At 43.1% G+C, this 23123-nt stretch overlaps 3 protein-coding genes across 4 annotated transcripts; all 3 read left to right on the top strand.

The window, feature by feature from the left end:
- Positions 1 to 3876: 3876 nt before the first annotated feature.
- Positions 3877 to 7886, top strand: LOC102102890 (arylamine N-acetyltransferase, pineal gland isozyme NAT-3-like). Its single transcript, XM_005528176.3, has 2 exons — positions 3877 to 4014; positions 5843 to 7886. The coding sequence occupies exon 2, from the start codon at positions 5850 to 5852 to the stop codon at positions 6720 to 6722; it is 873 nt and encodes a 290-aa protein (XP_005528233.2). The 5' UTR covers positions 3877 to 4014; positions 5843 to 5849; the 3' UTR covers positions 6723 to 7886.
- On the top strand, positions 3879 to 13174 carry LOC102102700 (arylamine N-acetyltransferase, liver isozyme-like). Of its 2 annotated transcripts, none has more exons than XM_005528175.3 (2): positions 3879 to 4014; positions 12262 to 13174. In XM_005528175.3, the coding sequence occupies exon 2, from the start codon at positions 12267 to 12269 to the stop codon at positions 13155 to 13157; it is 891 nt and encodes a 296-aa protein (XP_005528232.1). In that variant the 5' UTR covers positions 3879 to 4014; positions 12262 to 12266; the 3' UTR covers positions 13158 to 13174. The 2 variants fall into 2 exon arrangements, with proteins under 2 accessions (XP_005528232.1, XP_014112604.1); XM_014257129.2 differs by lacking the exon at positions 3879 to 4014 and adding an exon at positions 9414 to 9683.
- A 1667-nt stretch (positions 13175 to 14841) lies between these two features.
- Positions 14842 to 19634, top strand: LOC102102516 (arylamine N-acetyltransferase, pineal gland isozyme NAT-10). Its single transcript, XM_005528174.3, has 2 exons — positions 14842 to 14977; positions 16904 to 19634. The coding sequence occupies exon 2, from the start codon at positions 16909 to 16911 to the stop codon at positions 17779 to 17781; it is 873 nt and encodes a 290-aa protein (XP_005528231.1). The 5' UTR covers positions 14842 to 14977; positions 16904 to 16908; the 3' UTR covers positions 17782 to 19634.
- The last annotated feature ends 3489 nt before the right edge of the window (positions 19635 to 23123 follow it).

The following is a 23123-nucleotide window of genomic DNA, read 5'->3' as shown; positions in this document are numbered from 1 at the left end:
AGACCCAAACCCAGGTGAGTGGAAGCAGCATTGCCACATGGTTCTGATGGAATGAGGACAATTTAACCCTGTTGAGGATGAGGCTTGGTGGCTTCATGGCTCATAAATGCTGACTGCTGCTGCATTTGAGCATATTTACCAATATTTTTTTCTTTAGGGGTTAGAAATATATATATGGAATTTCAGAGGCTGAGCAAACGCACATCACCCCCTTGTATTCATACACATGTAACTCTCCTTTGGTCATTTCAGCGTTACATTATTTGAGAATATTTTCCTCTTAAAAAACATTGAAACTGTATTTTTTTGCAAGTGGTGCACAGGTTGGAATACCCAGCCATTCCTGGGCCTGGCAGTGATAGAGACTGTTGACTTGCAAACCCTCTTGGTTAGGCAGTTTGTAACAAAATGGGTGTAATTGTGTGTGCCCAGGTAACAGGCTTTTTTGTGTATTTGCTTAGCAGGAATTTTTGCAGATGATCAGCTAATTCATTGTAACAGGATGACTTTTGGGCTAGACCAATATAACATTTATGTATTCAAATGAGGCCTTTCTGTCCCTGCAGAGGAGAATTCATGGCCCTACAATCACCCAGCAGCTACCAATGGTGAGTGATGGACAATAATGGAGTCTGCTTTCCAGTCTCCAGGACTTTCTCTCAGCCCTTTCAGAGTTTGACAACACTGCTGGCATCTCTGGGAGAGGCAGCCCATGAGATGGACACAGGAGCAGCATGTTAGGGGTGTGATTTTTGCTTGTGAAATGAAGCAAATTCTCCATCTTCCTCGCTGGCAGATGTATGTGCACATTTTTCATCAAAGCAGTTACTTAAAATGTTCTATTTTTCCGTTAAAGCCTCTGTGAGAAAAAACCACGCATGTAGAAAAGCCAGTTGTTCCCCTTGTAATGGAATTTAACTGAATTATGACCATTCATGTGTGAGAGATTCATGCTGAAACCCTCAGCTGGAAGGATCTGCAGACCAACGTGGTTTCCTTGGTCTACATTAACACCCTCTGAGGTGGTTTGTGTGAAAAACCTCATCTTGGCAAAGGAGATAACTTTTGACCCCCACCAGCCCTCAGAAAGATGCAATAGAGGAAACACGAAAAACAAGATTTGGCCTCTTCTTCACTGAGAAAAAGCCAAGAAGTGTCCAGCACAGCTGCTCCCTTATGTAGTGCCATGGGGAAAAGTTCCTGCTGGAGCTGCAGGCTCATCCTTTGGCTGGATGGACAGCACCCAGCTGCACATGGTGGATGTTGAGGATACAAATCCAGAAAGACACGTAGCCACAGCTTTGATATCTGGAATTACATAAAGAAGACAATGAATGTCAAGCATGAGGGAGTTCTGCCACTATGAATATGTTTAGAGGTGTGAATATTATTACCAGTCTTGGATTAGGGCAGCCTGCATCTCTCAAATTCCCTTTGGAAATGAAAGGCAAGAGCCAGACACTTGGCTCAGAGCTCAGTAGGCTCTGACATGATGTAAAAGTTTAAGATGTCAGATTAATTCCATTTAAAACACCTCAATTGCTTTATTACTTTAGGAGTCTATCTTTATTTATATGTATAGTTTGTATGTTAGACATCCTTGTAATAATATCCTTGTAATCAGATAATTAATATAATATCATATAATTAATATAATATAATATAATATAATATAATAATGTAATAATATAATATAATTAATATAATATAATATAATATAATATAATATAATATAATATAATATAATATAATATAATATAAATAAGATACCTTCATTTTTTATACAGTGTGCCAGAGAGCTGATTATAGAAGGGACCAGACACTTGACTTTCACCTCAAATAGGGCACCCAATGCTTTTATTTCCCCAAGCATATATTGCAGCATCTAATGCTCCATTAAAGAAGGGAGGGGGGGATATTTGATGAGGCCTCTCAGGAGAGTCAGGATGAGAGAAGGATTTCAGTATTCAATTTAATGCTGTCAGCAGTTTAAATTTATATAAAAGTGAGTGCAATTACACTGAGGAACTTCTGGAAAAATCTCAGCCAGCTCTGGCTCCTGCCAAGGCTGGGAAATGGCGTTTCAGTGTCCAGGTGGACAGCAGTGTCCTTTCCAAGGACATTCCCATTTGCACACTCCCCCCGTGGTTGTTGTGTTCCCCATCCCAGCTGGCCCAAGCTGGGCTCTGCCCTTTGTGGCTCCTGGGGACAGGTGAGGGCACCTTGTGGCCATTACCCACAGCTGTCACTGCAGTTTATTGCCCCACCTGGAATTAGCCCTGATGATCTGGCAAGGCACTGAACAGACTCCAGCAAGGCTTGGGGCTCAAGATCAGCCTTTCCTTACCTTTAGCATTCCCTGGCTGAGCTTTGCCCTGTGCTGGCCTTGGGCACTCCTGGGGAGCTCATGGTTGCAATGGCTTGGCTGTAAAATGTGCGTGAACAAAAAGGAGAGTGATGCAGGATTGTGAGCTGGGATGAGAATTTGAAAGACATGGAAGAAATTCTCAATATCAGATAGGTTTTAGGGAGAAGAACTGAGAAAAGCTGAGCATCAAAGTACCAGGGAAAATAGGTTTTATTCTCCTGGGTCAGAAAACATCTATATTTATAAACTGGACCCCAAAGTTCCCTGGCACTGACCCTGAGCCAGTTCACATAAGGGAAATTCTCTGGACAAGGAGCATGGATGGGTCTCCTCACCTGTACAGAGACAGGTCCATGGAATTTCAGGAGGGTTTCCATCAGGACTGGGATCTACCTGCTTGACTTTTGGCTTCTTCCTGTCAAAATGAGGGTTCTGTGGGAAGAAAAGATCAGTAAGATTCAGACAGGAGTACAAACTTTCTCTTTGTACTGATTTGGATCTGCCCAGATGAGCCTGATGAGAGCAGGTTCTCCTTTCCCTTCAGCATCTTGTGGCTTGGGTTCTCTCTTGTGGGGTCACATACGGGCCACTGATGGGATGATAAAAAGCCAAATTTTGATATGGCAGTGGAGCTGTGTAATGGGTTATCACAGACATCTTAGTTTCATCTGATTTATTATCCCTGCTAATTATCCCAATAAATCAGTGTTTGAATGGAGCTTGGCATTGACACTAAATGTGAAGGACTGGAACTACTGTCGGGGAGCTAACAGGGAAGATCCAACTGTAGATGTCAGGGAATGAATCAGACTTGACAAAATGCGAACAAAATTGGGAGATACAAAAGCAATATGAAATACTCTGAGAGGCTGGAGCTCCCTATGCGTTAATACTTCATAGTCATCACTCTGCCAAGAGCATCTTCACCATCAACAACATCTGCAGGTGATTCCTGTGGGTGAAGACCAAAGGATTCACACTGCTGGCCCAGTACTTTCTTATATTCTATGAAATTTGCTGTAATAAAAACCACATGGAAATCACACAGGGCAAAGGAAGCAAAGGCAGCACTGAAGCTCCTGAGCTGCAGACTGGGCTAAGCAGGTTGCAGGCGCAGCTTACTGTGCTGAAATCTTGCTGTTCTTCAGAAACAGTGCCAAAACCTTCTCAGACTGAATGCATGCAAGCTTTCCTTCCCCACATTTCCAAACAAATAGTAATCTAATGACTGGGAGAAGAAAACTGCATCACCCGAGTACATCCAGCAAGCTACTGAATAAAACCATTTTGGTGACAGCCTGAGCAGGCCCCTGCAGGCAGCAGCAAACAAGTGAAATTGTGAAGCAGCCTCTGCTCTAACAACAGCCAGGTTTACACTGCTGCTGCCCTTGCTGGCTCACTCCAGCTCTCACGCTCCACCCTTCGGGGTGTTTCTTTTCCTTTTTTTTTTTTTTTCCCAGCTTTTGCAATCTGACAGAAGCGGGTGAAAGCAAGTTGAAGGAAAGGACATTGCCCTGAAAAGCAGCTGGAAAGCAGTCCTCAAACCCTGTCTGTGCTAAGCAGAGGACAGCCAGCCACGCCACTTGCTTTAGCCTAGAACCACCCCAAGCCCTGGAGGTACACTGGCGCTTGAACTGATTTTCCAGGTAAGCCTTTTTCTTAACCCCTGGATCTTGGTAGCTGAGTGCTCTCTAACCAGGAAGTTAAATCTGGCTGGGGACAAAGCACAGCAGAAACGGTGTAAGGCAGAGCAGGGAGCTCAGCTGCTCGGTGTTGTAGATACACTGGTTTATTTACTCAGTTGTGAGCCTCAAGCAACTTGGGCATTTGTGCCATCTGCCTTATTTCAGCAATCCCCATTAAAACAGCCCTCTAAACACCTTCAAGAGATGGACAGACAGACAAACCCACACCAACATCTTCACTCTAAGTAAAATGTTCTGCTTGCTGTGGCAGAGGGAAAGGAAGGGAGAAAAAGGGAAAAAACATCTCATTGCTGGTGATGCTGGTTTAAAATTCACACAACAAGAACTAAGCTTGTGCCAAGTTTTCAGAAATGAATAGAACTGTAGTTCTGGGAAAATCCTGGGAACAGCCAAAAGCTGAACAAAGAGAACCTCCTGACTGTGATGCTCTTAACCCCGTCGTGGATGACTCAGGCCTACTCGGATGTTGAGACACGGTGGTGGCCATGATGCAATAGTCAGAGTTCTGTAAAGGTATCCCAAAGGTCGTGTGGGGACCCAAACCATGGCCCCCTCTGCTTGTGCCAGGATATTACACCAAATGGGAATTTTTCATGTTCATTGTTTTGTTTATGTACTGACAAAATTCCCATACAATTTTGGGTACACCATTTTTCGTCAGATTGGGAATACTGTCCTGTTGAACAGTTGGATATTTTTGTTTTGATTTTACTTTGGGAGTTGCATACAGAAACCTGAGAGAATTTTTGGACCTCTCAGGTCAATAATGAGAACAACATTGCTCCATACTTACAGATGTCTGAAATTTAGCAGTGCCTGGGGAGAAATAACAAAAGTACTTGGCTCCATCAAAATCCCATCAAGGGCTGGGAGGGCTCGAGCTGCTTTCCACCCCTGTGTTTGTGAAATAGCCTTGCACTGAGCTCTGTGCCATCCCAGAGGAGGGCAATGCCTTCTCCCTCACCCACAGGCAGCCACCCACCAGTGGGAAGACCACAAGCAGAAGGAGCAACTGCATCCCAAAAAATGATCTCAGAAAATGCAAGGCCTTTGAACCTTGTGGTTTAGGCCCAAACCTTGGATTCCTCTTATTGCTGGTGGAGGGCTGTGATTAGCAGGACTGGGGAGCTAAGCTGTGCTGTGGGGAAGCAGCTCACAGCAGATACAACAAAAAACCTCCCACAGCCTTTTCTGCCTTAAAAAAGCCTTCTGCACTCCAGGTCACATCTGTTACTGCTGGCACAGAGAGCAGGAGCAGGAGACCAGCTCATGCCTGGCTGCCTAAATAATGAACGAAACCCCATGGCAGGACAGATTCGCTTCAGGTTTGGTTGCAGAAGAGGCTCTGGATGACACTGTAAGAGCGGGAGGGTTTGTTTTCTGCTTCTGCATTGCTGAGTCAAACCACGAGCAAAGCAGTTCAGATCTGGAGAGTCTCAGTTCCTATAATTTCTAGCAGGGAAACATCGCTGCTATTGCTTTCGTTCCTTCCTACAGAGATTTGTAGTTTTGCTGGGCAGGAACTCTGCTGAAATATGCTTACCACAGCTGGAGCCTCTCATCACAGCTGTAAAAGAAGCAAATAAAAATAACATTTGTACACATCAGCAGTGTCCCATTGGCTTCTCTCAGCACTATTACTCAGCTGCCTTTGATACAGACATTAGTCAAATCCTGCTCTTCTTCCAAGCACCCCATTATAAGGGATGGGGAAGAGCCTTCCATCAGTTCTGACACAGCCTATTATTTTTTCCCACCCTTCTCTCAGAGGCAGCATGGACATCAAGGAGTATTTTGCCAGAATTTCTTACCGGGGCTCCCACAATAAGCCAGACCTGGCTACCATGTCAGATATTTTCCAGCACCACATCCAAGCTGTCCCTTTTGAAAACCTCAGCATCCACTGCGGAGAAAGCATTGAGCTGAACCTGGAAGCGACCTACAACAAGATTGTGAAGAATAAACGTGGGGGCTGGTGCATGGAAAACAACTACCTTCTGTCTTGGGTCCTGAAAACTCTTGGCTACAACGTCACCCTTCTGGGATCAAAAGTTTATGTCCCAGAGCTCGACAGCTACCCAGATGAAATTGATCATCTGCTGCTACAAGTGGAGCTTGAGGGAAAATCCTACATTGTGGATGGGGGGTTTGGGATGGCCTACCAGCTGTGGCAGCCAATGGAGCTGATTTCAGGGAGAGATCAGCCTCAGACTCCTGGGGTCTTTCGTTTTCAGGAGGAGAGTGGGACCTGGTACCTTGAGAAGGTGAAAAGGAAGCAGTTGGTTCTCAACCAAAGCACCTCGACTTCCCAAAATGTGGAAAATGAAGCTTGCCGTCGGATTTATCTCTTTACCCTTCAGCCACGAGACATTGAGGAGTTCAGGGGCTGCAATGCCCACCTGCAGACAGCTCCTGACTCGCTCTTTGTGACCAAGTCCATCTGCAGCCTGCAGACTGCCGACGGCATCCGGGCACTGGTGGGGTGGAAACTCACTGAGATAAAGTACAATTATAGGGACAATACAGATCTTGTGGAAATCAGAACCCTTGCAGATGAAGAAATAGAGAAAACACTGAAGGAGAAATTCAATATAACACTAGACAAGAAATTTGTACCTGTCAATACGAGCAGGTTGTCTCTGTTCTAACTCACTGCCTGAATTACAGTTCAATTCAGTGGCATTACAGGCAATTCTTCCCTCTCTTTCTGACAAGCATCCAAAGGTTAATCTTTCTCCTTCCACCTACACCAGTGTAAGGCAGAACGTACTAGCATGGATCTAAAAAATAAATGGATTTTCACAACTATTCCTGCATTTCTTTTTAGGTTGGGTACAAATAATTTCTGCCTAGCTCAATCAAATCATTGCCCTCTGTTTGTGCTTAGTGGGAAGCAGACTCAGCCCATTCCCTACTCCTTTTGTCTCTTAAAAGCTTTTCTAAATGCACCCAGTGTAGCTGGGCAGAATGATGGAGCTGTATATCTTTGTCTTTATTACCTGGTGCTTCCACCTGGGGAAAATCATACCTGCCTCTTAAATGAATACTATATTATTTTGGGAATATAATAGCCAAAAAACCACAAAGACATCCTGTGCTGAGTTTCTCCAGTTAAGTCACAAGCCTATTCTTTTTGCTCTCACATCCACAACACCCTCTCACATGGCAGTCAGGCCATCTCACACCTGTGCAAACTCACCATGTGAGTGCTTGAGGACAGGTTATTTACGATTTAGAACTGATGATAAGAAATGTGTTGTTTCAGACTTTGCACAGCTCCTGGTCTCTCGGTGACATAACCAAAGAGCAGCATTTCTCTGAACTGAAAGCATCTCCTGAGCATTTTGTTTGCTCGCACTCAGCAGCAGACTGCTGGGAATACATGTTCCTCTCAGCAGACTCTACTCCGGGTGTCATTGCACCCTAATTATTATGGCTGAACCCAAACACATGCACAGAATTATTTTTCTGAAACATATCTGTTCTACTCAGGATGCGTTTGCAGTGATATTAATTATACTGATATAAGGAGAAACTATGAATCTTAATCACATACCTAACGGCTAAGATTTCTAGTAGGAGAAATTACTCAAATGTGACCATTTTGCCCTTTGAGAAGATGCTTGATGTTCCTTTATGTACAAATCTTGGAAGCATTACAACTACGCACTTATAATTAAGCAAATTATATTAGTGAATTACAATTAAATAAAAAATCAAGCACTGTGAACTAGAATTATTCAGATGTTTTTTTCCCCCTAAATTACAGCATGTATTCCTGAAGTAAAAAAAAAAGTTATTAATCACTGAAATTGTCCTGATTATTTGTATGTGCTAATATTTTCCAGCTAAGTCTTTTAAAAACACAATAACTCACTGAACCTTTTTCACTTGCTATGCAGCACGTGCAGCTTTCTAGAACTAGCAGTTTAAATTTAATAAAAGCTGCTATTCTGCATGTTCAAAATGTATTTCTTAGAGACACAGCAAGCTCCTGACACGCCTGTCTTCCCAGAGTCAAATTCACTTACATGTGCTTGGCTGCAGGGGTGCAATAGTTCTTTATAGCACATGAGGCCCTCCCATCCTATGAGAAAATGAAATGTGGTTATAAAAGAAAGAGAGGCTTCTTATGGTGCGGACCAGCAGCTTGCAATACAAATGGACAGAAGAAATTGTCCCAGGATCTGGCTTGTTTATGACCTGTGTTTTTCTGTGGCTCCCAAATTAGTGTGAGAGCTGAAGGAGCTAAACTCAGTGGGACAGCAGGGACAAAGCATTGGGGTGCAGGTGAAAATCCAGGCAGGTCTTGCAAAGCTGTGGGGCAGGAGAAGATCCACACACAGCCGAGAATCTCCATCCTTTGTGGGAACAAACATAGGAAACACCTAAAAAGGGCTGTGCCCACTCCTCTCTCCCTGTGTCAGGGTGTTTCCTGCCCTTTGTGGGGTTCCATAGGCTGAGGGGAATGAGTCCAGAGCTGTAAAATCAGACCTTTAAGATCAGAGTAGGGTGTTATGTCCACTGCCCCTGAGATGCTGTGTGTGGAGGGCAGGAACAGGGAAAGCCGCTTTTCCTTCTGCTGACTTATTTTCTGGAGCATGTGCCCAGGTGCTGCCCCTGCATGGCCCAGCTCAGTGCTCCTGCTCACCTACAGAGGCTCAGTGTACTGCTGACCAATGCAATGAAACTTGCTGTTGGAAGGAAAAAAAAAGGGAAAAAATAAAGAGATTTTCATTTCAGATTGCACTAGTTCATTTTTTCCTTATCGCTAACTTTGGAGGCAAATACTTAAAGGCACAGCAGGTTCAGGGAGCTCAGAGTTCTCTTGAGAGTCCATCTTTCCTTTTGAAGGACAGGGCTTCTCTTTGAACCCAGGGGAATTTAGACAGCTATGTGCCTTGGCAGATCTGACCTTGCTGCTTTGCAGGGGCTGGTGTCAGCCACGAGGAATAGCTCAGTGTGGTGTGATTAGTTCAACAGCTGCCAACCCAAACCAATAAATCAGTGCCTTCCTGCCCTGGATTACACTCTGTCTATCATAAGTCACTTCCTACACGGATCCAGACCACATCAGTGTCAACAAAGTAAAATCTGCATCATTTTTTCACGACTGTTTTGCTGCTTTAGCATGGGAGCACCCACCAAGGTGCCCCAAACACTGAAGCCCCTGGGTGACCTGCAGGGTTGAGGATGGGTCTATAGGTTATAACCACTTAGAAAAGTTGCTAATGATACCCATGCTTTTCACTCCTGCAGGGCTTCAGCTGTCATTCTGTGAATTGGAAGGTTAAAATCTCCTCAATATTATAAGCAGGTTGGGGACTGGATCATTTTCAGGCCTTCCGTGCAGCACCTAACACAACAAATTGCATGACAGGACTTTCCGCACATATGCCAATACAAATAAACCAATAAAACCATCAGAATTTAAACTGCTATAAAAGAAGAAACTCTTTCCCCTCTTTGGCTGCTCTGCTGGAGGATAAGGCTGTCCCTGCCAGGCAGTAAAGGCAGCCTGGACCTTTAAGAGCAGCAGTTGCCAGTGCAGCTCTTCCTGGGAACTTTGGAACAGCCCAGGGTGAAAGCCTGAGCTGACTGCCTCCGAGGTAAGCACTGCATGCCTGATCTTTAACTTCATCCTGCAGCTTTGGGTCAGCCCCTTTGGGAAAGCCCACCCCTGTGAGTCTGCATACCCTGTGCACAGCACTGCAGGTGTTTTAGCAAAGCATAAACTACAGGAACCACAGGGCTGGTGGTGAGAGAGCATTGCAAGGGCATTTTCCAAGCGCAACATCGAATGTTTGAGAGTTAAACTAACCCTTTATGCTGAGCCAGAGTGTATGAAAAATGCAGCTATTGACTCACAGTGTAACTCAGAATCAAACAAACACTGTAGGCATGTGCAAGAGGACCCAGCCTTGGAAATCCCTCAAGATTTTTAGCAGAGGAGAACTGATCCTAATATTCAGCCTAATTACAAAAGGACCCAGCGATCCCGGGGGACACGTGCAGACAGGCAGAACTAACATCTGAATCTCACTACCCACGGAGCCGCAGGAACGCTGAGCAAAGCTCAGCTGCTGCAGGGGCAGAAGCAAACAAGGCTGAGAGCCGGACTGGGGCTCGGGATATTTGGCAACTCAGTTTTGGAACGCAAAGTGTCCCCGGGGAGAGAGCTTGCTCACTGCTGCAGCCTCATCGCTCGCACAGAGGGAACGGCTGTGCCAAGGAAAAATCTGCCTCCAGGACAGCGAGGGAGTAAACGCTGATTTATGTGGATGCTCCCTAATGCCAATGATGTTGTAGTGCAGCTTTATTATACTTAAACCTCTTTAAGTATTCATTGAGATCAGAGCACATTTTGTCAGCCACCGCAAGGCTGTCTCTGAAGCAGACTTTAAATTGATGGGGCCAGAGAAGGGGCAGCTGGGGAAACTGAGGCATGTGCAGGGAATTTCCCAAAAGGTTTTCCCAATTATTTTCCCGAGGTCTCATTGCCAGTGCCCCATGGCTGGATGAGGGGAGCTGGTTTTATCCTGTGCTTTCCCCATGTCATGGGGACACCCAGACCTGGGTGCAAAATTGCTGAAAGTGGGAATAGAAAGAAAAAATGAGACAGAGGACCACAGGATGAGCCTTGCCAGTGAACATGTGTGCTGTGTGTTGGGAAGGAAATGGCTTTCTACAACTGTTTCCAAGGAGATCCTGCCAGAGATGAGTGCCCTTGTCCTAAAAAAGAGATGGAAAAAAATCATGAAATGCAGTATCAAAGAGACATTACTGTTTTTTCATGTAGACTCTTTGGGTCCTTTTGAAGTGAAAATGTTTATTTCTTATTCCCTTATTGGGATAATTCTCTATTCTATCACATTTTCCTGTGGGTCTGAACTAGTCTGAATGTTGGTACTAGTACAGATCAGGAGCAACACAACCAAGTCATGTGAGTTGTGCTGCTGGCATCAAGACTGGGGTTAAAGTCGAGAGATTAGGCCATTGGATCCGCTCATCTCCTGGGGTGGGGGTACTTCCACCTATGGACTTGAGGTGGGAATTTCACAAGCTTCTGCCATGGACATGGGGTCAAACACCTGGGGGAAAACAGTTGGGCTAAAACTGAGAATATTCAGTGGAAGGTAAGTTTGTCCCATCTCATCCACATCAAAAGGTTTTTGGAAAATCCTCCCAGGGAACATTCGACCAGTTGAAGGAAGCAAGAAATCCTCAGACTTTTTGGAAATTAACACAGGCCTTAAGAGATTGTGAATTGCTCTGAACAACAAATATCCTTGCATGGAAAAAAGCCAAATTAAATCTAAACTAAAGGCAAAATAAATCCTTGCAGAGAGAAGATGAGACACTGAATTAGAAGTCTTACAGGGAGCCTTTTTTTATCTTGGCCACACAACCAGTGCCAATGACAGTGTCTTTCTGCTAATGAAAGGGGATCAGAGATACAAGGACACAAAATATTTCCAATAATTTGATCTGAAACTAAAGCCTTTAATTTGTAAAAGATGGTCAAAGAAACCAAAAGATTATGAATATGCCTTGTATGTACTTTTAGATCAATTCCTTTTATCCTTAGGTTAGAAAAATTAAAGTCCCTTCCTTTCACAGCCAAAGCCCTGTCTAAACTCCCCAGGGAAATTTAAGAGATTAAGAAAACAACGATCTACTTCACATGGAAACCTGTCTGAAATGGTGGCACACTGAGATGTTAATCCCAGTTAACCAAATCCATGAATGCAAAACCTTCCAGTTAAATTACCTGTGGGATAAAGAAAGAATTGCTTACCTGGTATGGTAAAAGAAACAGTAAGATCCTACTGTGTTTTTATGATGGTATGGTGTGGCAGCTTTTCTGCAAACATGTTATTTCTTGATTTTCAAAAACTTTTGTCATGTGGGATCCTCCTCTGTGGCCAGATTCTGTAATGGCATGTGCTGTATCTTCTCATGGGAAAAACATCCACCTGGTTTGAAGGCAGCCCCTGAGAGAGGGAAAGCATTATTGCCACCTGTTCCTGTCCTTTTCTCTTTTTAAAGAAATACTTAAAATTCTTTGAGATCCTCAATAAAATGGCCCAGACTACATTTGCAGGCTGGTTAACTTGTGCTACAGAAACAGGAGTGAACCCCTTGACAGCTGCACAGCAGTGACTGGCTACTTTTCTGCTCACACAGGCAAAATGAACATTCAGGAGTATTTTGGAAGAATATCTTACAACAATCCCCATAAGGATGCAGACTTGCAGACCCTGACAGCCATCTTCCAGCATCACATCCAGACCATTCCTTTTGAGAACCTCAGCATGCATTGTGGGGAGGCCATCAAGCTGGATTTGCAATCTACTTACAATAAGATTGTGAGAAAGAAACGTGGTGGATGGTGCCTGGAAATCAACCACCTCCTCTTCTGGGCCTTGCAAGAATTAGGGTATGATGTCTGTATTCTTGGTGCAAACAGCTATGAGCCAGCAGAGAAGGGATACACTGCTGAGATAAACCATATCCTGCTGAAGGTGGTGATCAAGGGAGATTCCTACATAGTAGATGCTGGGTTTGGTGGTGCCTACCAGATGTGGCAGCCACTGATGCTGATTTCTGGGAAGGACCAACCCCAGGTCCCTGGCATTTTCCACTTCATGGAAGACAATGGCATCTGGTACTTTGAGAAAGTCAAAAGGAAGCATTATATTCCTGAGCACAGTAAGAGTGACTTCCCTGATACTCCAGAACTGGGGAACATCCGAAAAATATACAGATTTACTCTTGAGCCACGGCATATAGATGATTTCCAGGAGCTAAATGCCTACCTCCAAGTGTCTCCAGATAACATCCTTCGGAAGAAGTCAATCTGCACTCTCCAAACCACCAATGGGTTCCTTGCCTTGGTTGGATGGACCTTCAGTGAGATGAAATACAACTACACAGAGGACACGGACCTGGTGAACATCACAACCCTTACAGATGAAGAGGTTGAGAAGACACTGAAAGATAAATTCAATATAGTACTGGAGAACAAACTAGTACCAGTAAATGTTCGTGGCTTGCCACCTAATTTAGTGGATAAGATCTAACTGTAACACTGTGCTAGAAAGATCTTTAAATAGCCAGGAGAAAAATTCTAAAATTAACATTAATTACAATAATTGCATTTTTAACTTGAGCTAGTCATCAAGCTTGGTAAATTCTAATACATTGCTAAATTAACTGCATATATCAATTGCATATTTTTTATTAAACCTCTCCTTCTTTAGAAACCAAGACATCTTACTAGCTCAGTTCGGCTCATATGGAAATTGCTTTTTGACTACTTAACTTTTTGTTCACCTTCTCAAGAACTCATTTTATTGCAGATATATTTTGTGGTAAATGAGGCCAAAATGATGCAGAAGGAGAGGTTGTGTTACCATTTTACATGAAAGACCTCTAACCTTTTTTGGCATTATTTCCCATCTTCTCAGCAACTTTTACAAATTATTCACTTCCCTTAACAGTCTTAAAGCTGAGCTGAATTTGACTTTTAAAGACTTTGTAGTAAAAAGAAAGGTTAAGACTTTCTCAAAACAAGCCACCATTAGGTGCTGAGTAACAGATGAAAAGTTGAAGGACTTGAGTCCTGTGGCCTGTTCAGAAATTGACTTAAAGTAAGATATTTATCCAAGGGTACCTAAGCCCTCCCCAAATCTCTCTAATTTTGAGTACCCACGTTTTCTGAGTCTGATTTATCTGTGTCTCTGAATTCAAAATCAAACCTGTGGAAGATGAGATGATTCAACACTTCTTAAAAATCAGGCTTTTGGTTTCAAAACTGGAAAAAAAGCTAGGTCAATCTTTGCAAAATATAATCTACACTTTTGGGACCAAGCCTTCATGTGATGTCAAGAGGACACGACAGCATTATAGATAAAAGTCTTTGTATTTACTACAAACAGTATTCTGCACAAAACCTGCCTTAAAAAGTGTGGATGCAAAAGAAAGCCCTGGGATGCAAGGACATGCCACCAGTGTGATTTCACAGCAGGAAATCCATGACACTGAAGCCTTTTAGCTGATGACACCTGTGGTACTGTACAGGGTGTGCCATGAAAGAGGGCCACAGAAGAACATCAGCCAAGGAAAAGACTTTGATACTTGCTTTAGTTAACCACACAGACCTACGGGGTACCTGATGTGCCTAAAACTTCCCCAGGTGCAGTCTAATGTGCTCTCTGCCTTTCCCAAAGAGGCCTCCTCTGATGTTCCACCTCCATCAAATGAAGGGGAGGCAGGATTGACTGGGGGAGAATTAAACAAAAAGGCCACGTTTTAGAGCAGAAATGCAAAGAAATATTTGCCATGGAATTCATTAGGTGTGTCCACAATAGCTCCCTGCTGCAGCTGAGGAGTTGAACGGACTGAAAAAGTTCCTGTTAGGGCAAAGAAAGGTCATTTGTGCATCCATGGAGCTCAGAGACACAGCCTGCAATGCCTTGGCACCTCAGTGTACACATCAGGGCACAGATGAACATCCTCCACTGCAAAATGCTGGTTTGCAAAATAACAGTATTTAATTTTAAAAAGCTACAACGTCAGTGGCAACAGCCTACTGTAATTATTTTATTCAGAAAACGAGTTCATTCTGGTCTTAACTAGGGGAAGGCATAAACATCTACTAATAAAGAAGAAACAAAGTTTAATTTGCTCACGGATCAGCGAAGTCCAAAAATGTGAATTCATTTTGGGTGGACTCTGCCCTTTCTTGGAATTTAAGATTCAGGAACGAGGGCCAGTGGAGCTTAGAAAGACAGCCCTCACAATCTGTATCCACTCCTGGCTTCACTGACTGACTGCTGCCCCTGTAATAAACCACTCAGAAACTGAATACCTCAATAAATAAAAAGGGATCTCATAAGAGGTAAGTTTATTTTCTTAAAAAGTCCCTCCAAAGAAAGATACAAAAAACCTGGTTTCTTTATGATGGTAAAGGTCATGGACAATAATGTAAGCAACATTCTGTAGGAAAAGTGTTCTAAAAATGTGTGGATATAGAGCTAAAATATCACCTGCTAAACAGGAGCTCTTAAAGAGGGCAAAAAAGTGATATGAAATTTCAATTCTTCTACCTTTCACACTTCAGGAGAAGCTTCACTTCACTATAAAATATATTCTTCTGTTTAAGAACAATAGTAGATATGAATTTGGAACTGCAACTTCTTGTTGGAAGTCATGCTTTTAGATACTTATATTTTTTTAAAAGTATTGCAAGTGCAAAGGAAGCAAAAGTTGAGTCTAATAATCAATAGATTCTGCTTTAAGGGAATAAAATTACAGCTCTTTAAAAACAACTTAAAAAAAATTATAGACTCTGGGCTGTGCAACCCAGAAAGTCCATGTGCTGATGTATTAGGATAAAAGAAGACAAATAACATATTTTCAACAGTGGAATTGCTGATACTATGTATAGTCCTGGTAAGGAATAATTTTGTATGAACACCTTCATTTGCACCTTTAAAATTCTTCTGCTGATGTTTTTCTCTGCATAAATCATAGTCACATTTGTGGGACGACTTTTTCAGTACCTGCCTTTTCATCTGGTCTGCTCACATTTCAAAAGAACAGTGGCTTTCATCTCCTGCAGTCCAGATCTAATGCTGATCAAGCATATTATGGAACTGCAGAAAGAAATTACAAATAATACAAACTTGAGAACCAGCTCTATACTGGATGTGATCCATTTAGCATTCACAGTAGGATCAGATATACTCAGATTCTGCAAATCAAAAGTGCTGTGATTTTATGTTACACTTAACAAATCTCACATTAAATGTATCCTCCAACAATACACGTTGATATCACCGGAAGCTAAATTCCTCCCTGTAGCAGGTAATGTGCAGTTTTTGCTGGTGTTCTCCATTCACTTGGGACAGCTGCCTCTACACCAGGAATATGCACAGCATGAATCTGCCACTGAGAATCGTCTTGAGAAATTCTAGTTTGCAGTAAATATTCAACAGTTCACTGCTGAGTTTAAGGATTGGTGAATTTTGAGAATGTTTGGGACCAGAGAGATTGAAGCAGCCCCTGTTCATTTTCAGGGTGGCCTGTGAGACAGAGGGCACAGGAGAGAATGGAGATGTGCTCCTTGTCTTTTATGCCACTCACCTCCATTCAGATCCGTTACTCCAACACCAAAATGAGTTTCTACAACACCCGGAGGAGACACAAGACTCAGTGGTCTGTGACTCTTTCAAAAGTCAGCATTTTCTCACTTGCAATTATCTGAATAAAGCTTGTCACTTTACTTTTCATGTTAACTTTTTGTCAGTGGTTGAAGAGCAATGTGCACTGAACGAGCGATTCATTTACTGTCACGTCCATCAGTGGCAGACTCATGAAAAGAGCATGAAAATCCTGGCTCAGACTGTCCTCCCTCCCACTGGCAGGTGAGACTGCCTCCCCCAGTGACAGTCCTGTCACTGAACAGCAGCTTTAGACCATTTCTCATGAACCCTTGTACACACCCCCCAGCATGATCTTACCTTTCTTCTTAACCCTGCTGTTACAATGCAAATACAGCAATCCCCATCTCGCAGCCGCCTCGCATGAAACTGAAATGGCATCAGCTATTTGCCAGAGGGATGACTCTAAGACAAAAGCAAACCCTCACGTGCGCTGCTCTTTGCTCAGGGAACCATTTGATAGGAATACCTGTTTCCTTTAAAAGCTGTTCTGATGAGGTTCAGTAGATTAAAGAATCTTTGCTGGCAGAGCTAGGGCAGCTTTTCACAGCATCATAAATCACTGATGTAAAGAAACCAAAACACAATTCCTTCCTTCACAGGTGAGATGAATCTTGAAGAGTATTTTGCAAGAACTGGCTATAAAGGCTCCACTGAAAAACAAGATTTGGAAACCTTAACTGATATATTCCAGCACCACATCCGTGCCGTTCCCTTCGAAAACCTCAGCATCCACTGCGGGGAGAAAATTACTTTGGAGTTGGAGCACGTTTACAACAAAATTGTGCAAAGGAAGCGGGGTGGCTGGTGCATGGAAAACAACCAGCTGCTGGGCTGGGTGCTGAAGGGCCTGGGGTACGACACCAGCTTCCTGGGAGCGTACGTGTTCAACCCCCACCAGAACGCCTACGCCACCCTCATGACCCACCTCGTAGTGAAGGTCGTCATCGATGGCAAAGCCTATATCGTTGATGGAGGCTTTGGGGTGTCCTACCAGATGTGGCAACCCATGGAGCTTGTGTCAGGGAAAGACCAGCCGCAGGTTCCCGGCGTCTTCCGCTTCACGGAAAAAAACGGTGTCTGGTACCTGGAGAAAATGAGACGGAAACAATACATCCCCAATCAGAGCTTCTCCAACTCTGACCTGCTGGAGAAAAACGAGTGTCGTAAAGTTTATATGTTCAGCCTTGAGCCACAGACGGTGGAAGATTTCCGTTTCCAGTGCACATACCTCCAGACCTCTCCAGATTCCCTCTTCACAAAGAAGTCCATCTGTGCCCTCCAGACCACCCATGGATTCCGAGCGCTAATTGGGTGGACGTTCACTGAAACCACGTACAACTACAAAGAAAACATGGATCTGGTAGAATTTGTAGCTCTTGAAGATGAAGAGGTGGAAAAAACCCTCAAAGAGAAATTCAACATCACCCTTGAGAGAAAACTTGTCCCCATTAATATTAAAGGATCTTACACAATCTAGATGGCCAGGAAAACCTACAGTAATGCTATGTGTGTACAGCACCTTCCACTGTCTGTGCAATCCCTACTGGAAGGTTATGGGATTCTTTTGCAGGTGACTGAAGGATATATACATTAATTTGAGATTAATGTGAATTTCACTTTGGGAAAAATCAGGAATTTAAGACTCTTGAGTCAGTTAGGTGAAATGATTTTCTGGGAGATGACTGCTGTTCAATTTTTGGCACAAATGCAGGATTTGATTTGAATCTGGTTATAAGCTTGGGTAAGAAATATGGCTTGGGAATTTTGGACTGCCTGTAGCACATGAGTATGGATTATTAATTGTGATACGCTGCCAACACATTTTCTAAAGTTATTATAGGGAGACAAGTAATCTGTGAGCATTTAGACAATGAAGTACACATTTGAAACTTCATTTTTCACAAGATCCAACCACTCACAGCCCATCTCATTCCTCTACCCTTAATATGAGTAAAACATTGTCATCTTGGAAAGGAGCATTAGGAGGCATAATTCTTTCACCATCATCCTTAGACAAACCATAGTACAAAATGAAAATCATCATCATGTGCATCCCTCTGGCCATTACTGCAGTAAACTGCCCCAAGTAATTTTTGGTATGTAGCTATTCTTCTGGTGATGAAAATTCTATATATTGCAGTGTTTTGTGGCTGATGGGCTCTAAGGAGATAACTGCTAAGCTTTGTTCTGAGATATAATCATCCTATAAACTGTGACTGGTACTTAAATGTCACAGCTGGCTTAGATTTACTTTTGTCCCAAAAGGGGTGGAAATTCTGTACTTTTAGGACTGCATTATATTTGTATATGAAGCTAAGCCCACTATACCCTTAATTTTGTCCTGCAAACATGAGTGTCCATATGGCTCTCCTGAATGGACACGCAGCACAGAAACTTTAATGCCATTAGTGTTTGTTCATCTGTATCAAAGTGAAAAAAAACAAAACTAAAACAAGGAGCCAGCCAAATCTAAAGGAACCCTTTTCTTTTTTCACAATCATGTTTCCCCATTTTTCAGAAAATATTGTTCCTCCTACCATGCTTCTCTGCAAAAAGCCCAACCAAGGAAACCACTAAGAAAGAGGAAACATTCTTAAAAGCATAAAAAAAAAATAATTTGATCATTAATCTCACAATCTGTAAGTGTATACCTGATAATAAATAAAAGGCAAATAAAGACATTACGAGTTGTTTTAGGTACAGCTGGCCCTGGCTGCACTGACTCCTGCACACACCATCTGCCAGGTGAGGGCTGTTCACTCATTCTGCTGATCTGCTGGCCAACCCTTCCCACCTCAGACTTCTTAGGATCACAGGATCACTGAGGTTAGACAAGTCCTTAAGATCATTGAACTCAACAACCGACCCAACATCACAACCATGTTCACCATTAAACTCTGTTCTCAGGTGCCACTTTCAGGGATGGTAACCCTACCACTGCCCTTGACAGTCTTCCAGTCCTTTCCAACCCTGTGAAAAAATTTTCATAGTATCTAATCAAAACCTTCCCTGACATAATTGCACCAGCAGTGGCGTTGGATATGGTGAGTTCCTACAGGTACCTGGATGAAGAGGTCGTGGCTGAGGAAGATGATCCCTGAAGAGGAGGCCCAGGAGTCATCTCTGCTGGGCTTGGCAGCCAGCAGCTCTGGACTGGCTGTGGTGTGTGTGCCAGCTCTTTGTGTGACAGGCTGTGGTGGCAGTCATGGCCTGGGTACACAGGGATAAGGAACTGAGAGCCAAGCAAGAGGTGACAGGGGACACTGAAAGATCTTACTGAGGCCAGAACACAGCTTTTCTGTTAATGGAATTATGGAATTTGTTCAGTAATTTGTGTTCAGCTTATTCCCTCATATCCCATTAAGGGTTTTTAACCCCTTTCTAAATAGTTGATCATGATAAGGTGCTCCCCAAGACCTCATGGAACATTACAAGCTTCAAAACACTGACCACCTCCACTCCATCTGATGGGATTCTCATTTACCCAGCTCACCAAACCACATTTCTCCATCTGTGCCATCAACCACAGCCGTTTTCTTGTCTTGAGGAGAGCCATTAACAGAGTGGCTATTTTGCTTTCCAATTTCCCTACAGGTTTTCCTGCTGTTACTCCCAGATAATTGCTTGGATTTTGGTATGCAAGGGTTTCTTGGGCAGTCATGGGCTTCTATCAGCATTTAACTGGGCCTGCAGTGATGGGACTCACCCAGCTACCCTTTCTACTGTTTGGTTCTTACCAAAGATCTACAGAGCTGCTGGTGACTGACACTCCAACCATGCCCCTGACTCCCATCTGTTAATAACCACTCTCTAAGAGGGATTTTTCATCTTGACGTGACAATTGTAAGCAGGTCCTCACTGAGAAACATAAAATCACAGGAAGAAATGTCAACACATACAGCAAAGGAACAGTTTCACAGTTTAACTAAAACTCCCCAAAAGCTGATGAAAGCAGTTTATTGAGGTGTGAATGCCAGGTCCAAAATGCGTGAGAGGTTTGAGAAGAGAATGGTGTAAAACCAAACAAAACCAAACAGACCCTGAGGCCTCATGCTGGTGTTCCATTAGCAAGGCAGTATTGTAGAAGATGATGTTCTACCAGCCTGAAAAGAAAACAAACCACCAAGTCCTTAAAGCATCAGCTCTCACAGAAGCTTGAATTCACATGCGGTAGGGAACTGTGGGATGTCTGCCATCCTTCCCTACCACGGTGCTTTATTAGCACTCTCAGAGAAAGGTTTAATGAGAGCCTAAGTGTTTTTGCTGTTTTAGTTGTGGACTGTTGTTCAAATGAAGCAAAACAAATGCTGAGAAACCACCCCCCACTCCACCCCCAGACACATCCAATTCCAAATACAATTTAAAAGTATGGTATTCCAATCAAGAGAAAGACAAGACAATTTCTTTTAAAGTCTGAATGCTGGATGAAGTCCCAGAATCCCAGACCAGCTGCCCATTACACACACAGGCAATGCCCAATAGCAACGACAGCCACTCGCGGTTGTAGCATTGCATAATGGAGTGTCTCATTAGAGAACGAGACACAGAGCACAAGAAACACGGTTCAAACTCCACAGCACCACTGAACATCCTGCCCCTCCCCAGGAACCAAAGTTTAATCAGGTCAAGCATTACTAAATTCACACCGGATGGCTCACTTCAGTTGGACTCTGGTCCTGGGCTCTTTAAGATCCAATACTAAGCAGAATAGAAGCAAAAGAGAAACATCAGCAAGAAAGATGAAGGTTCAATACTTCCATATTTTCAAGCCCAGCAGTTATTACAAAATAAGCACCACCACCCTGACAAAGAGAGGGACCAAACTTCACATGACAAGGGACAGACATGTGAGCTGTCAGAGAGCACCACCTCCAACCACAGGCACCTCAGGGTCACAGGCACAAACACTGCTGGTGCCTGGTAACACTTCACCAGTTTCATTTTGCAGGCAGCCATTTTCTGTAATAAAAACACTACTTACCCAACTTGCTTCTGTTTTCAAAGAAGAAACACTTTTCATTTAGAAACATGACCACATGGGAAAGTCCTACAGCTTAGAAGCTTGCACATAAAATGTACTGGAGCTTTTGTCAGAGCCAAGAAAGCCTGAATCAATGCAGGTTTGCTTTATGAATATTTCACTGCTATGCTTACACCTCTGTCAAGAGTAGTTCAAGCACAGATTTTATACAGCAGAATGTTTTCTACCTCAGGTAGGAAGCTTGAGTCAGACTTAAACCCATCCACCCATACATGTATTTATACAATTGGAAATGCAGACAGGTATTTCAGATCTCACCATGTCTGCTTGTAACTCTGGATGCAAAGTACATTTAAAAAGTCACACAGGGCTGAGTTTTGGTTTTGTCTTGCTCACAGTAACACACTATGGACTGCGCTTTAAAAAAGCACATTTTGCAAATGCCCTATGAATAAAAGATTGTGCTAAAAATAAGTAGCTGGTTTTACTGTATCACTGAGCCACCAGCTGAATGCGAACAGCAAAGCCCCCAGGTTTAAAGACATTAAGCTAAAATCAACCTTCTCTTCACAGTTGGTGTTGGGCATGTTTAGGAAAGAGAACCAACCTTCCTCTGTCCAAATTTCAAAATCATGGATTTTCTAGGAAGCTCTTTAGCTTCCCATGTGCTTATCCATGTACCGTGGACTTGTGTATCCAGCCATCCCTCAGGAAATGCCATGAAATTAAGGAGGCAGAATGCCCTTGGATGAGAATTACCTACCCTGGACAGAACAGAACCCTGCAATGCAGGAAAATTTGCTGCAGAACCCTGAGAAAGGAAGACTACTCATAGAATTCATCTCAGCCACTGCTGTTATCAAAATAACCAAATCAAAATAACCCAAAAGCTTCTTTACATGGCACTGCTGGAAACTTCCCCAACCCACGGTCTCTCAGGACATGCAATTGCAGTGACATCTCCTGGTGCCTGGTGGTTCACCAGAACACACTTTACCCCTCAACTATTCAGCACAGCTATGCAGAAATTCACTCTCCATTCAAGAAATGCATTCAGAGAGAGAGGAATCATTTTCCTGCTAATAAGCAAGAAAGAATAATGGGATATATTCCAAGTTTTTCTTGTGATGACCAACAATAAATCATTTCTTAGCTCAGGTCACATCTTCCATGGGAAGAAAAATGTCTTGCCATCATTAACTCCTTTTCAGCTAGCAGTAATATATGATCAGGTTTTAAGTAATTGAACCAGTAGCATTTAATTAGCTCTGAAAAGCTATCTCAGATCATGAATCACAGCCTTTTCACCTGCAGGAAGTCCCCTTACTAGGTTAAAAGTATATTTCTCTTTCCATGTGTGATCCATCTTGAATATCTAATTAGGTGATCCTGATATATGGATCATAGTTCATATATCACATGCAAAATACAGCAGACACAGTGTGCCCTTCTTTAAATAATTGAGTTTCACGTCTTGCTTCACTGAGCTGTTAAAAAAAGACCAAAAAAAGCCTCATGCCTATGGCAGAATGGCCACTCCCTGCTTCAATTAACAAATTTCTCTTTCTCCAGAGAGCCAGCATTAAGGATGAGTAGCTTGGACATCCTGAAGAAATGCAGCAATAGAAATATTTCTTGCTGAAAGGCCGTACACAGATTATTGCTCTGATATTAGACAAGACCACACTGATGTTTTTCAACAGGTCCAGAGCACCAGGTGACCAGAGAATGGTGATTCTATCCTAACACAACTTGAGATGGTTTCATCACATGCTAAATAAATCAGTGCACTCAGCTAATGTTGGGGGACATCTGTGGCCAGCACAAAACAAGATCAC

This window comes from Pseudopodoces humilis, chromosome 14 (genome assembly GCF_049639895.1).
Source record: "Pseudopodoces humilis isolate 2021_Gansu_Grassland_sample_001 chromosome 14, ASM4963989v1, whole genome shotgun sequence".
NCBI classification, from domain to species: domain Eukaryota; kingdom Metazoa; phylum Chordata; class Aves; order Passeriformes; family Paridae; genus Pseudopodoces; species Pseudopodoces humilis.
This window is presented reverse-complemented; position numbering and strand designations above follow the sequence as displayed.